General features: G+C 40.9%; 1 protein-coding gene across 1 annotated transcript; it reads left to right on the top strand.

The window, feature by feature from the left end:
* The first annotated feature begins 13,539 nt into the window (after positions 1-13,539).
* On the top strand, positions 13,540-15,123 carry POU4F3 (POU class 4 homeobox 3). The gene is made up of 2 exons (XM_056574883.1): positions 13,540-13,743; positions 14,055-15,123. The coding sequence occupies exons 1-2, from the start codon at positions 13,624-13,626 to the stop codon at positions 14,940-14,942; spliced, it is 1,008 nt and encodes a 335-aa protein (XP_056430858.1). The 5' UTR covers positions 13,540-13,623; the 3' UTR covers positions 14,943-15,123.
* The last annotated feature ends 249 nt before the right edge of the window (positions 15,124-15,372 follow it).

Here is a 15,372-nt window from a genome sequence, read left to right as displayed (position 1 = left end):
GACCTCAGCATACAGCAGAAGAGGAAGATTGCAGCCCTTCCCCTGGTTATATAGGGGGGGCTGTGCAAGGAGCCCATAGGTCTCTGGGGGGGGGGGAGGGTCACCTATTCACTGGGTGACAATCATGTGGTGCAAACATTAAAGCAACAGTGCATTAAATGAGGCAGACCTATATACATAATGGTGGGTATGCTTCAGCAGAGCCCTGGGGACATGCAAAGGACTCTGCCTGACAGGGCAGAAAGACAGTATGGGGTCACATCATCGACATTGGGACATCACAAACTCCCCCACTTGAATAAAGTCACCCTCGACGCCAAGTCCGGGAGGGCAAAGGAGCGAAATGGCCAAAAGAGCCGCATGAAGTCTTGGAGCATTGCACTTAACATCAATTTTCAGGCTAAACCTAAGTATGATCAATGGAAATAAAGAGTTCTTGTATAATGTCCATACACGCCCTGAAGACTTATAAACTTTTATGACTATTTTAGGAACATGACTCAATAACATTACACTTGTCTATAACATGCTTTATGCAACTGTTGTCACAATAGAAGATGGATTGGGCTGCCGGAGGCTTTTCACCCAATGCCTTGGTAGCAATCATGTGGTACAAACATTAAAGCAACAGTACATTAAATGAGGCAAACCTATATACATAATGGGAGTATTCTGCAGGGGAGCCCTGGGGATATGCAGGGACTTTGCCTGGCAGGGCAGGAGGACAGTACTAGGCCACATCATCTCGTACTGGGACATCACAAACTCACAACTAATTGAAAAATGAGTCGTCATCTGGCATTTTCACACTATTTGTTGTGAAGGGATCAGAGCCTGAGAGAAAAAAGTTGTAAGACACATTATTCCAGGGGTGTAGGAACCCCCACAAATGTCTGGGGGGGAGCATTGCAATTGGGTGTGGCTCTGCAAGGGGCAGAGCCATAAAAGAAGAGGGACCAAAAGGGATGGAACCACTCAATTTTGCATGACACTACAGGCTCCTCATCACAGGTACCTTCAGGGAGCAGTCAATAGATAAGGGATTTGTCAGGACTGTGGAGGTAGGCTGTGTATGTGTGTGTGGTCAGGACGAGGGGTTAGTGTAGGCACCATTAACACCTTGACGAAACAGGGTGTACATGTATTCCCTGGTTGCAGTCTGGGTGTGTGAAGTGCGCTTACAAGTTGAGCACTTTTCAGTTATTGCCAATGCTGGACATCAGTGATCACATCCCTCCCCTAATCAAAGTGTAAACAAAAATAAACATATTTGGTATCGCCAAATGTGTAAATGTCCGAGCTATTAAAATATTACATTAATAAAACTACATGGTGAATGGTTTATAGTATGGTAATACTATTACTGACCAAATTCTGAATACTGAGTTGTCACCACACACTCCAGGCCTTTATCCCTCTTCACAGTACTGGTTATTTCAATCATTCAGGGGATGGATTATGCCTCTATTTGTACAATTAAACACCATTACTAGGAGCTTGCCTTTTCTTTATGCTATGAACAGCAGCATAAGCAGAAATTTCCAAGTGCACCTCAGCTCCTCTTTGTAATATGAAGTGGAGTAAAGAAGACCTTGCCAGCAAGCGCTATCACACTTGAGTCACGAAGGTAAAGTATTCGGCAACTTTATTTATTTACAGCAATGACGCGTTTTGGGGTATAATCTATGCCTTCTTCAAATAGACAATAGTTGTACTATTGTCAATCTGAAAAAGGGGTAGATTATACCCCGAAACGCGTCATTGCTGTACATCAAAAAAGTTGCCTAATACTTTACCTTTGTGACTCAAGTTTGATACTTCTGCTGGATATCCAAGCGCCTGCTGGCAAGATCTTCTTTACTCCACTTCATATTCCAGTTATCCACAGGACACCGGCTGGCTGTTCCTGGACCTCTTGGGCTGCACAGGATCCACAACCTCTTCTATACCCCTATACGGGGTGATATGCGTATTTTTCATACGCTCAAGGTGAACGGCCACTCTATAGAACCTGCACCTCCCTCTCGGCACCTCCCTTTCCATGACCAATAATATCCCCGCATACAAGGAGAAAATATATACCACCACACAATAACTGGATAATACCGCCATACTGTACTGAATAAAACCGCTATACACAGACCAGTCTACTATACAGGATCTGTATACTATATAAGTTATCTACAGTGCCAATATGGCAGTAGATACCAGCTGTATAGAGAGATGTATACAATATGTGATTATATACAGTGCCCATATAGCGGTAGATACCAGCTGTACACAGTTCTGTATACCATACAAGTGATTATATACGGGACCATATGACGGTAGATATCAGCTATACACAGGATGTATATACCATGTAAGTACTAAGAGTTACATCTAGGGCCTCACAATTACGTCTTTTCTGATCAGCGGCCTTCTCTTTCCTTTTCTTCTCCATCCTGATCAGACTGCCATGTCGATCTCTTAACATCTGCAGGACAAACATGTTAGACTCTAAATGTTTCCAGTGTCCTCCCCTCTTCTACACAATCTTTACATCTATAGGCTCATAAACTGTAATAATGTCCTTCTTGGTGTCCTGAACAGTAAAAGGGCAAGTAGGTAGGTAGATCAGGTAGCCCGATATGTAGCTAGGTGGCAAGCTAGGTAGTTAGGCAGCCATGTATGAAGGCATGGTATGTACATAGTTAGGTAGCCAGGTATGTGGGTAGGTAGAAAGATATGTAGGTAGGTAGTTAGGCAGCCAGGCATGTAGGTAGTTTAGCCAGGTATGTAGGTAAGTAGTTAGGCATCCAGGTACAAAATTAGGTAGCAAGGTAGTTAGTCAAGTAGGTAGCCAGCATCCCCCTTAACCCAGTGGAGGCTTCAGAGTCTAGTCTCAGGTTGAGTACTATCAGAGTATTTTGTGTTAGTGGACATAAAATAAGGTGTTGCTTATGGAAGTTACAGGTAGATAATGCCCCCAGGTAGGTAGTGGCCGCTAGTAGATCATACTTCCAGGTAGTTAATGTCCCCCAGGAAGGAAGTCATACATCCTGTAGGTAAATTCCCCAGATAGCTGCCCCCTGTATGAAAACCCCCTATGTAGGTAGTAGGTAGCCCCCCTATTAGTTTGGGAGTTTGCCCCCATATTAGCTAGGCAGGAACATAGTAGATAGTCCCCCACATTTGGTAGGCAGCAGAGTTCCCCCACAGTAGGTATAGGCGGCAGCAGATTTCCCCCACAGTAGGTACAGGCAGCAGAGTTCCCCCACAGTAGGTATAGGCAGCAGCAGAGTTCTCCCACAGTTGGTATAGGCGGCAGCAGATTTCCCCCACAGTAGGTACAGGCAGCAGAGTTCCCCCACAGTAGGTATAGGCGGCAGCAGAGTTCCCACACAGTAGATACAGGTAGCAGAGTTCTCCCACAGTAGGTACAGGCAGCAGAGTTCCCCCGCAGCAGAATTACGCCACAATAGGTATATGCGGCAGAGTTCTCCCACAGTAGGTATAGGCGGCAGCAGATTTCCCCCACAGTAGGTACAGGCAGCAGAGTTCCCCCACAGTAGGTATAGGCAGCAGCAGAGTTCTCCCACAGTTGGTATAGGCGGCAGCAGATTTCCCCCACAGTAGGTACAGGCAGCAGAGTTCCCCCACAGTAGGTATAGGCGGCAGCAGAGTTCCCACACAGTAGATACAGGCAGCAGAGTTCTCCCACAGTAGGTACAGGCAGCAGAGTTCCCCCACAGTAGGGACAGGCAGCAGAGTTCCCCCACAGTAGGTATAGGCAGCAGAGTTCCCCCACAGTAGGTACAGGCAGCAGAGTTCCCCCACAGTAGGTACAGGCAGTAGAGTTCCCCCACAGTAGGTATAGGCAGCAGAGTTCACCCACAGTAGGTACAGGCAGCAGAGTTTACCCACAGTAGGAATAGGCAGCAGCAGAGTTCACCCAAAGTAGGTATAGGCAGCAGCAGAGTTCCCCCAGAGTAGGTATAGGCACCATCGGAGTTTCCCCACAGTAGGTAAAGGCAGAATAGTTCCCCCACAGTAGGTACAGGCAGATGAGTTCCCCCACAGTAGGTATAGGCAGCAGCAGAGTTCCCCCACAGTAGGCATAGGTGGCAGCAGAGTTTCCCCAACGTAGGTACAGGCAGCAGAGCCCCCCCCCCTTGCCCCAACACCCTCTCCCCTCCCTAGGATGGAAACAAAAAAAATCTGCTCACCTGATTATGTGCCATGCAGCGATCTTCTTTGGAGCGCAGCAGGGATTGCATTTTCCATCCTCCACAATGCAGGCACCGATGAGTGACATCTTCGGCACCTGTACTGCGTGCTGCTTTGGCGCAAAGGTCAAGTCTCCTCTCTGTGTAGGACACAGATGCGGCTCACACAGAGAGGAGGCTTTCTACTATTTGTGTGTGAGCGGTGCATACAGTAGAAAGCAGCAATGGAATTGGTTTTGGAATCATTTTCCATCTATTGCTTTTACAAGCATGCTGGAGAGAATACTGTCATACTGTATAGTGATCATATGGCGGTCAGATACCATGATGGCCATCATAATGCTACATCTCACACTAATAACTTAATTACTGATATAATGTAGTCAAAGACAAATAAGCCACAATTAAACCAAATAATTAATTTCTAGATACTAGGTAAAAAAGTGCCATATAAACAGTGCCCGACAAATAATGGCACCATAGAGAGAGAGAGTACTTCCATCACAAAGTGCTCCATAGTAATTCCATGTAGTTGGTGCCCCCAATAAATAGTATCATACCTACAGTCATGGGTGTAAATGTTGGCACCCCTGAAAGTATTTCTCACAGAAAAGGATTGCAGTAACACATGTTTTGCTAAACACATGTTTATTCCCTTTGCATGTTTTGGAACTAAACCAATAAAGGGAGGAAAAAATGCAAATTGGACATAATGTCACATCAAACTCCAAAAATGGGCTGGACAAAATTATTGGCACCCTTAACTTAATATATGGTTGCACACCCTTTGGAAAAAATAACTGAAATCAGTGGCTTCCTATAACCATCAATAAGCTTCTTACACCTCTCAGCCGGAATATTGGACCACTTTTCCTTTGCAAACTGCTCCAGGTCTCTCTTATTGGAAGGGCGCCTTTTCCCAACAGCAATTTTAAGATCTCTCCACAGGTGTTCAATGGGATTTAGATCTCGACTCATTGCTGGCCACTTCAGAACTCTCCAGCGCTTGGTTGCCATCCATTTCTGGGTGCTTTTTGACGTATGTTTGGGGTCATCGTCCTGCTGGAAGACCCAAGATCTCGGACACAAACCCAGCTTTCTGACACTGGGCTGTACAGTGCGACCCAAAATCCATTGGTAATCCTCAGATTTCATGATGCCTTGCACACATTAGAGGCACCCAGTGCCAGAGACAGCAAAGCAACCCCAAAACATCATTGAACCTCCATCATATTTCACTGTAGGTAGTGTGCTCTTTTCTTTGTAGGCCTCATTCTGTTTTCGGTAGAATGATGTGCTTTACCAAAAAGCTCTATCTTAGTCTCATCTGTCCACAAAATGTTTTCCCAGAAGGATTTTGGCTTACTCAAGTTCATTTTGGCAAAATGTAGTCTTTCTTTTTTATGCCTCTGTGTTAGCAGTGGGGTCCTCCTGGGTCTCCTGCCATAGCGTCTCATTTAAATGTCGACGGATACTTCGCGCTGACACTGATGCTCCCTGAGCCTGCAGGACAGTTTGACTATCTTTGGAACTTGTTTGGGGCTGCTTATCCACCATCTGGACTATCCTGCGTTCATACCTTTCATCAATTTTTCTCTTCCGTCCACGCCCAGGGAGATTAGCTACAGTGCCATGGGTTGCAATCTTCTTGATAATGTTGCACACTGTGGACAAAGGCAAATCTAGATCTCTGGAGATGGACTTGTAACCTTGAGATTGTTGATATTCTTCCACAATTTTGGTTCTCAAGTCCTCAGACAGTTCTCTTCTCCTCTTTCTGTTGTCCATGCTAAGTGTGGCACACACAGACACACAATGCAAATACTAAGTGAACTTCTCTCCTTTTTTATCTGCTTTCAGGTGGGATTTTTATATTGCCCACACCTGTTACTTGCCCCAGGGGAGTTTAAAGGAGCATCACATGCTTGAAACAATCTTATTTTTCCACAATTTTGAAAGGGTGACAATAATTTTGTCCAGCCCATTTTTGGAGTTTGGTGTGGCATTATGTCCAATTTGCATTTTTTCCCTCCCTTTATTTATTTACTTCCAATACACACAGAGGGAATAAACATGTGTATAGCAAAACATGTGTTACTGCAATCCTTTCCTGTGAGATAAACGTCATTTTCTAGAAACATTTCAGGGGTGCCAACATTTACGGCCATGACTTTATCTAACCAATAGTAGCCAACATACTGCACAGATACACTATAACTGGAGCCAAAAGACTCTGATGAATCTGTCCCATTACCAATACTAACAGAATCAAATAGACTCTATTGACTTATAATGCTACATCTTTTCCAGATTTAAAGGGACATAGCACAAACACACAGAGCTTTAGCCACACGTGTAGAACCACAAACACACCAAACACAGCCTTATCCCATAAAACAACAATCAAACTGAATATATAGCCTCACTATATCAAACAGAAGTCTCCAAAGTGGTATGTAGTGCTACCAATCGCAGACTGATACACATAGAACATTGCCATGCAGTAAATGATTTATAAAAGGAATAAATAAATACCTAAATTAAGAAATCAATGAATAAATGTGCTAATCTGGTGCAATTTTTTTACTTTCACTAGAGATTATAAATTTCATGGAAGGTAAAATGCCATATCTTGACTTATACATGATGTATTTGACTGTACTATGAAAATAAATACATATTTACAATAAATACATATTTACATTTTAACATCATTATAACATTTTCCATTTTGATTTCACAACCCAAAATTAGGAAATCCATATAGCACAAATTTCATTCACCTTATGGTTCAGATTTGGACATTTTCGTAGTTTATTTATGACATTCACCCAGGGCCATTCACTTAGCTGAATTTTTATTTTTTTATTTTTCTGGAATAAAACAGCTACATATCACGTAAAGTTTTTCTTTAAATCACACATGCTTAAACTTTTCTAATTTTTACTTACTCTTGGTGAGTGTACTCCCAGTTTCTGTAGTTTCTATGTAGTTGCATGGTACTACCCCTCTCTATGTATCCAGCATGTTTTACCTGCCACTATCCATGGTGCTGAAATAGAGTCCTGACCTCAGCTTTGTCATTCTTCAATAAAATCAGTATTAGCATTTTGTGTTATGCACTTTGTATATTCACATTGTTTATGGGAACAGAAGGATTCATGTATAAAATAATTTGAAGTTACATGGTTTGTCTCCAGGCCTTTCACTTTTAGGTTGTAAAATTATAGATGATCAAAGAAATCTTACTCAAGAATTATTTTCCTCTCCACAAATTCCTGCTCAGTAACTAAACATTAGGGGTAAACGAAGCAGCATTGAGGGAGGAGCACATGAATAGTCATTACAATGATCTACAATTATTTTATTCCATCTGAATAAAATAAAAAAAATAAAAATGTATAATATTTTTACACAAGATGGAGCAAGAGTAACATATTCCGCTAATGTTTGTTGTCTTTTAGCTGTTTGGAAAGTGTGTAAGAGTGTAATTAATGTGTTATTAATGTAAAGAAACCTTATTGTTCTTAAGAATTGGTATAAAGGTTTTTAGCTGGATACCCTGTTATTTGTGTTTACTGTATATAGAAAAACCAATATCTAAATGAGTGCATGGGACTTCCACAAAATCTCATTCCTGATCACTGTAGCATCGGTATAAGAAGTTGCTGCTGGAATGGGATCAAAGTTATGTTTTAAGTAAAAGATCCCAGTGAAAAGTAGCTAGCTATCCATCTATCTTATCTGAAACTAGCACCCAATAAAAATGTACAGGGTATAAAAGGCATGTAGTGTTGGGAGCGAATATTCACATTTCAAATTTTTATCGCGAATATGGTAAATTCGTGAATATTGTGAATATATTCGCTATATATTCGAAATTGTAAATATTCATTTTTCCGCATATGCGCATATTCCTTCTTTTCACTTGTGGGCCAATTAGAATGATGCAAATACACTTGTCAGAGGTTATGAACAACATCCCTAGCAACCAATAGTAAAGTTGCCCACCCCCTCACTGTTTTCTTTCTCGAATACGCGAATATGCAAATATTCACATATGCGAATATAACAAATACGCAAAATTTTCGAATACAGGACGAATATTCGTCTACATATTCACGAAATATCGCAAATTCGAATATGGCCAATGCCGCTCATTAGAGATGAGCGAATTTACAGTAAATTTGATTTGTCACGAACTTCTCGGCTCGGCAGTTGATGACTTATCCTGCATAAATTAGTTCAGCTTTCAGGTGCTCCGGTGGGCTGGAAAAGGTGGATACATTCCTAGGAAAGAGTCTCCTAGGACTGTATCCACCTTTTCCAGCCCACCGGAGCACCTGAAAGCTGAACTAATTTATGCAGGATAAGACATCAACTGCCGAGCCGAGAAGTTCGTGACAAATCGAATTTACTGGGAATAGAACTTCAGTTTTCTGATTTAGATTTATGATAGAATTCTGATTTTCTTCAGCCACCACTAGGTGGAGCTTCCATGTGTACTGGATACTCTTTTATTATTGAGTTTACTGTATAAACATTATACAGTGGTCCCTCAAGTTACGATGGCATCAACAAAGCCCTGTTATACAGCACTAGCAGTTTTTGGTGCTAAACAAGCGCCAATCTTGGTCATCGTGAAACAAAAGAAACACAAAACAGAAAGCACTATAGACAATGCACATCCAAGTAATGCAAAAAAATTATACAAGTTTATTAGTGCAACACAGGACAAAAAGACATCACATCTAAAAACTTCCATATGAGGGGACCCGTATTGATCATACAAATTGTTACCACCAATCATCATATAAAGTGCCAGGGGTTAGTTAATATGGTGGCTAAACCAAATATAGGAAGAGTGACATAAGGAAAAGTGTTCAGCATACAAACCTAGATTACCATAAAAAGATCATGTATAACCAATATGAGCAGAATAGCAAATACCAATCAAAGGTTAGGAGCAAAAGTAAGAACCCATGTTAAAGCTACAGGGTCCACTCCCATGTGTTCCATTGCAAAGCAACTTCCTCAGGGGTGTTCTTGGTCATCGGCCCAACATTCCTTATTACACGGGGACACTAGTGGCCAATGATTTTTAAGCAGGTCAAAACAACCAGATCAGAAGATAAACAAGTGTTTGCTCATTTGTTGGCTGGTGGCTGGCCAACGCCAATGGCCAATATAAACCTCTTGGGTCCATAATTGCACCATGTAACAGGACCTTTACAATGGTCATTCCTGGAGCATTGTAAATTAAAACCACACTCAACATACAATGCCACAGATAGTCCAGAACTTGTTTGATTCAGCATTGGCATTTCCCTGCTAACAGGCACACTACATGTATGGACGTCCTTTCTAATAGCCCCTCTTTACAGTACATGGCTACGTATGTATGTGGCCACATGCTCTATGGTAGTTTTTCCTTGGGCAAGGATGAGCTGCTCCTGTAGAAATCACATAGGAGTGGTTCCATTCTTCACTTTTGGTTTACAATGGGCAAATGTAGTATTCTCTGCGTTTTTTTTTGTTCCCAACAGGTATATTTCCATGATATTTACTATTGTATCTTGTATTTGGTCATTTTGCCTATTTTTTGCTTTTTTCACATATGCTCTTTGATGTCAGATTTTCCAGAGCTCAAATCCACCAAATTTTGTGTGGAAACATTAGTAAATTTACAGGTTGAATTCGAATTTTTTTTTAACATACCCCTTTACACTAATTGTCATGCCCCTTTGTAGGGCTTTTTGGATTTTTGGTTTGAAATTCTGGGACATGATACCCTACAAAATCTACTCATAAATGGTGTATATGTACTTTATTGGGCCATGAAGAAGCTCTTCTATATGCAACTTGGGGCAGTTTTCTGCACTTTAAATAATTTTGAGGTATTCTTTCTATTTAAATGGTGCACTTTAATAACTGGAGATTTTTGGTGTATTTATGGATTTATTATAGGATTCTATTCTTTACGGTATTTCTTGTTTCTCCATGTATTTAGAGGAGATGCCAGAGGGATCACGATTATTATATTTGTGTATTCTTAGGTGGTTTATCTGTCTAGTATGTACTTTATTAAAGATTGATTGGATATTTGATTCTTTCGGTGTGCACAACTTTTATGCATGCTATTTCTCTCTTTCTATAGCGAAGATTTGATTGTTATAAAGATATATTAAAAAAATAATTTAGAAAAAAAATATTGAAACTATTTAGACATTTTTTTTATTACAAAGACAAAAAAAATAATAAATTTGAGCAAATTTACTGGAAAAAAAGAAACATCTACTTGTCAACCTGTAAAGCCTTGGGCAAGTTCTGAACAAATAGATTAAGAGCACCATGATAGGCTCATCACAACAAAAATGATAGCAGTGAGGTGCTAGATCTGTCATATGATGGATGCTTACATCACCTGGTGGACCCCATGATATTTAATAGGGTTTGTCGCATATCTGTCATGATGTCGGTAATTTACCAGCATGGTCCCACGTGTTGTGCTATTTTGTCCAGCATTGTTGATGGAATCTGCTACAGAGGCCTCAGACAGAACATGCGATGCAGATGTGAACAGGGCTTTAGTGCCCCCAGCCTCCTCTTACCAATGATTGATGGCCTCTGGATATCTGGCCGTTTGCAACCAGAGGATAAAACCCATACAAACTTGATACTTCTCACAACTTGGAGTTTTTTACAATTGTATCTAGTAAACATAAATGTTTCCATTTACTATCCATAGGCTGGAATTTCCAATACAGTATAAAAAAGGTGAACAGGTAAGTACCATCCTGGGGGATACCAAAGGAACACTGTTTTGACATCCACTGGGCACATAGTGGTTAATGACCATGTTCAGTGTATGTATTGGGATTATTTCCTGGAATGTGCAGTATATGTAAAATTATTTTATTCGTACTTATTTAGTTAATCATCCTTCCTATCCTTTCTTAGTTGTTTTTGCCAATAGGATCATATGACTGAAGACTACAGTTACTTAGCTTGTCATATACTATATGCTTCCCTGTGGATCCTGAGAATGGAGTGTACTATGAAGTGTTTATTGATTTACCTATATCTATATAGGAGCCTATCTGTTACTGCATACACATTGAGCATACATATCCACTGTACACCCTCTGTGTTGCTGTGTGTAGGAAAAAGAACATTACCCCCTCCACATTTCCCACATTCAGTCTGGATTTCAGCAAACAAAGTATGGAAAACACAAGGGACATTTAGTAGTTCATGATGGAACAGTCATAAATGAGCTATAAAGGGGTGTAATGGCATCTTGCTGATCTCAAAAGTTGTATCACAATATGCTAAACAGAGGTGTGATAGAGGTGTGTTACACTCTCTTAAAGTTTACATTACATATCTTTCTTATTATTATTAATAGTAATGATACTAATATTAATAATAAAACAAGAAAAACAACAGTTTTCATTATATCTGTCTCAAATGTAAAGCATATTATATTTATTTATTAATTTATCTATCTATCCAACTATCTTCCTATGAATTTGTATGTAATATATCTGTATTGTTAAAAATAACACTATTCTCCCCTCTCTCTCAATTTGTGATATATCTGTATTATAAAAAAAAATAACTATTCTATGTATCTACCTATCTCCCAATATCTCATTCTATCTATTTGTAAATTCTCTGATATTAATAATATTCTATCTATCTATCTCATATCTATCTATCTATCTATCTATCATCTATCTCATATCTATCTATCTATCTCATATCTATCTATCTATCTATCTATCATCTATCTCATATCTATCTATCTCCTATCTATCATCTATATCATATCTATCTATCTCCTATCTATCATCTATATCATATCTATCTATCTATCTATCTCATATCTATCTATCTATCTATCTATCTATCTATCTCATATCTATCTATCTATCTCATATCTATCTATCTATCTATCATCTATCTCATATCTATCTATCTCCTATCTATCATCTATATCATATCTATCTATCTATCTCATATCTATCTCATATCTATCTATCTCATATCTATCAATGATCTATCTCCTATCTATCTCCTATCTATCTATCTATCTATCAATCATCTATCTCATATCTATCTCCTATCTATCTAACTATCCATCTATCTATCATCTATCTCATCTATCTATCTATCTCATATCTATCTATCTATCTATCTATCATCCATCTCATATCTATCATCTATCTCATATCTATCTATCTTATATCTATCTATCTATCTCCTATCTATATATCTATCTATCGATCTATCTATCTCATATCTATCTATCTCCTATCTATCTATCTCCTATCTATCTATCTATCTATCTATCTATCTATCTCCTATCTATCTACTTCCTATCTATCTATCTTATATCTATCTATCTGCCTATCTATCTATCTATCTATCTATCTCCTATCTATCTATCTATCTATCTATCTATCGATCTATCTATCTCATATCTATCTATCTCCTATCTATCTATGTCCTATCTATCTATCTATCTCCTATCTATCTACTTCCTATCTATCTATCTCCTATCTATCTATTTCCTATATATCTATTTCATATCTATCTATCTATCTCACATGTATCTCATATCTATTTATCTATCTATCTCATATCTATCTATCTATCTCCAATCACTATCTATCTATCTATCTCATATCTATCTATCTCCAATCACTATCTATCTATCTATCTATCTATCTCATATCTATCTATCTATCTATCTCATCTCTATCTATCTATCTATCTATCTATCTATCTCATATCTATCTATCTATCTCCTATCACTATCTATCTATCTATCTATCTCATATTTATCTATCTAATCTGTCCCCCAATATATGCTGCTATCCATTTGTATATATTCTATTTTTTCATTATTAAAACAAAATGCCTTTTCTCTCTCTTATGCCCCTTTCTTGTATTACTCTCCAGTGATTGGTCATTTACCTTGTAAGTTTGTGACTTCCTCATTGTGTATAGAGTCATGTGTGTATATACCTGACACATCCCCCAGGGGTGGGGGCGGGGGTCCCTAACTTTCCACCTCCACAGTCCCCTGCACAGGGTGTTCTGTGTGCCCCCTGCCCTGCTTAGTTAAACAGTGGTCTTTTTCTCCATTAAACAAGCCTGCCACATGCCTGCCGGTGGAGAGACCGCTTCCCTTCCCCGGGCTACTTACTGTAACTGTTAGTAGCAGCTGATCGGCGCAGGCGCAGTCCGGCTGGACCTATTCTTGGCATAGTGGCTGTAAGATGAGTGAAGAAGCAGGTGGGGAGAGGGAGAGGGAGAGGGACTCTGCTGCACACCAGCTCTGTCATAGCTCACTTTAAGAGTGGCGAGCCACAGAGACAGCCCTGGATCTATTGCCAGGTGAGGCAGGATGATGGCTATGAACAGTAAGCAGCCTTTCTCCATGCACCCAATCCTGCAGGAGCCCAAGTACTCCAGCCTGCACTCCAGCACAGAGGCTATGCGCAGGGTCTGCCTGCCAGCCCCCCAGGTATGGGCATCAGCCACAATTACTTACTGCTTTAAGGCACATTTTCTGACAGCCTCTTGCTTAATGTTTTTTTCATGTCATCAGAACAATTGCAGATGTCTGCAGCTTCCTCCCTCTCTCTCCCCTGCTCCCTCAGTACCTCTCCCCCTCTCTTGTCTCAGATCCACATGTCTATCCAAGCAAAGCTTCTGCCTTCATATTAATTTTTATGACCTGAGCTTTGAGGGGGAATCTGTGTGCTTGAAAATGTTTTTGAATCCTGAGTTGACAGTATTCCCCACTGACACTACTATGTGCATTCTTGCTTGCAGCTCCAGGGCAATATATTTGGAGGCTTTGATGAGAGTTTGCTGGCCCGTGCTGAAGCTCTGGCGGCTGTGGATATTGTCTCACACGGCAAGAACCATCCATTCAAACCAGACATAACCTACCATACCATGAGCAGTGTCCCCTGCACGTCTACCTCCTCCACAGTGCCCATCTCGCATCCGTCTACACTGACAACGCATCCGCATCACTCAGTGCACCAATGCTTGGAGGGGGACCTGCTGGACCATATCTCACCTACCTTGACTGTGAGTGGTATGGGGGCCAATGACCACACTGTCATGTCCTCCCAACTCCATCCACATCACCTGGGTGCCATGGGGCATCTGCACCAAGCCATGGGGATGGGCCACCCTCACTCTGCTCACAATGGGATGTCCTGCATCAATGATGTCGAGTCGGATCCAAGGGAGCTTGAGGCTTTTGCAGAAAGGTTCAAGCAGAGGAGGATAAAACTTGGAGTGACTCAGGCAGATGTTGGGGCAGCTTTGGCCAATCTCAAGATTCCAGGTGTTGGCTCTCTCAGCCAGAGCACCATCTGCAGGTTTGAGTCCTTGACATTGTCCCATAACAACATGATAGCCCTGAAACCAGTCCTCCAGGCTTGGTTGGAAGAAGCTGAGGCTGCCTACAGAGAGAAAAACGCAAAGCCAGAGCTCTTTAACGGGAGCGAGAGAAAACGCAAACGCACCTCTATCGCAGCCCCAGAGAAAAGGTCCCTAGAAGCCTACTTTTCCATCCAGCCCAGACCCTCGTCGGAGAAAATAGCAGCCATTGCTGAGAAACTGGACCTTAAAAAGAACGTGGTTCGAGTCTGGTTTTGCAACCAAAGACAAAAACAGAAAAGGATGAAATATTCTGCGGTCCATTGACTCTCTAGGACCAGGACTTTTTATTAGAGATATTATTGGAGCAGGGATCTTTACTGAGAACTTGCAGTAAATACACAAGAAGCCATCAATTGTTTTCCAATCAGGTCTACAGCCAGAACTGAAATGAGAACAGTCCATGGATGACAACACCTCAAAAACCTGGTTCTTCTAGGTGTTTCCCAACCAGGGTGCCTCCAGCTGTTGCAAAACTACAACTCCCAGCATGCCCGGACAGCCAACGGCTGTCCGGGCATGCTGGGAGTTGTAGTTTTGCAACAGCTGGAGGCACCCTGGTTGGGAAACACTGTTCTAGGTGCAACAATGTTGTCTTCTCTTTCTATCAGGGTTCTGCTGGTAGGTACTTCTCTTATTAGAAATTGCTTCCTACATGAAATTGCTTCCTACCAAGATCTCCAGTATTATTTTACAG

Source organism: Hyla sarda, chromosome 4, assembly GCF_029499605.1.
Source record: "Hyla sarda isolate aHylSar1 chromosome 4, aHylSar1.hap1, whole genome shotgun sequence".
Classification (NCBI taxonomy): Eukaryota; Metazoa; Chordata; class Amphibia; order Anura; family Hylidae; genus Hyla; species Hyla sarda.
Note: the sequence above shows the minus strand (reverse complement) of the source record. Positions and strands in the feature narration are given on the sequence as shown.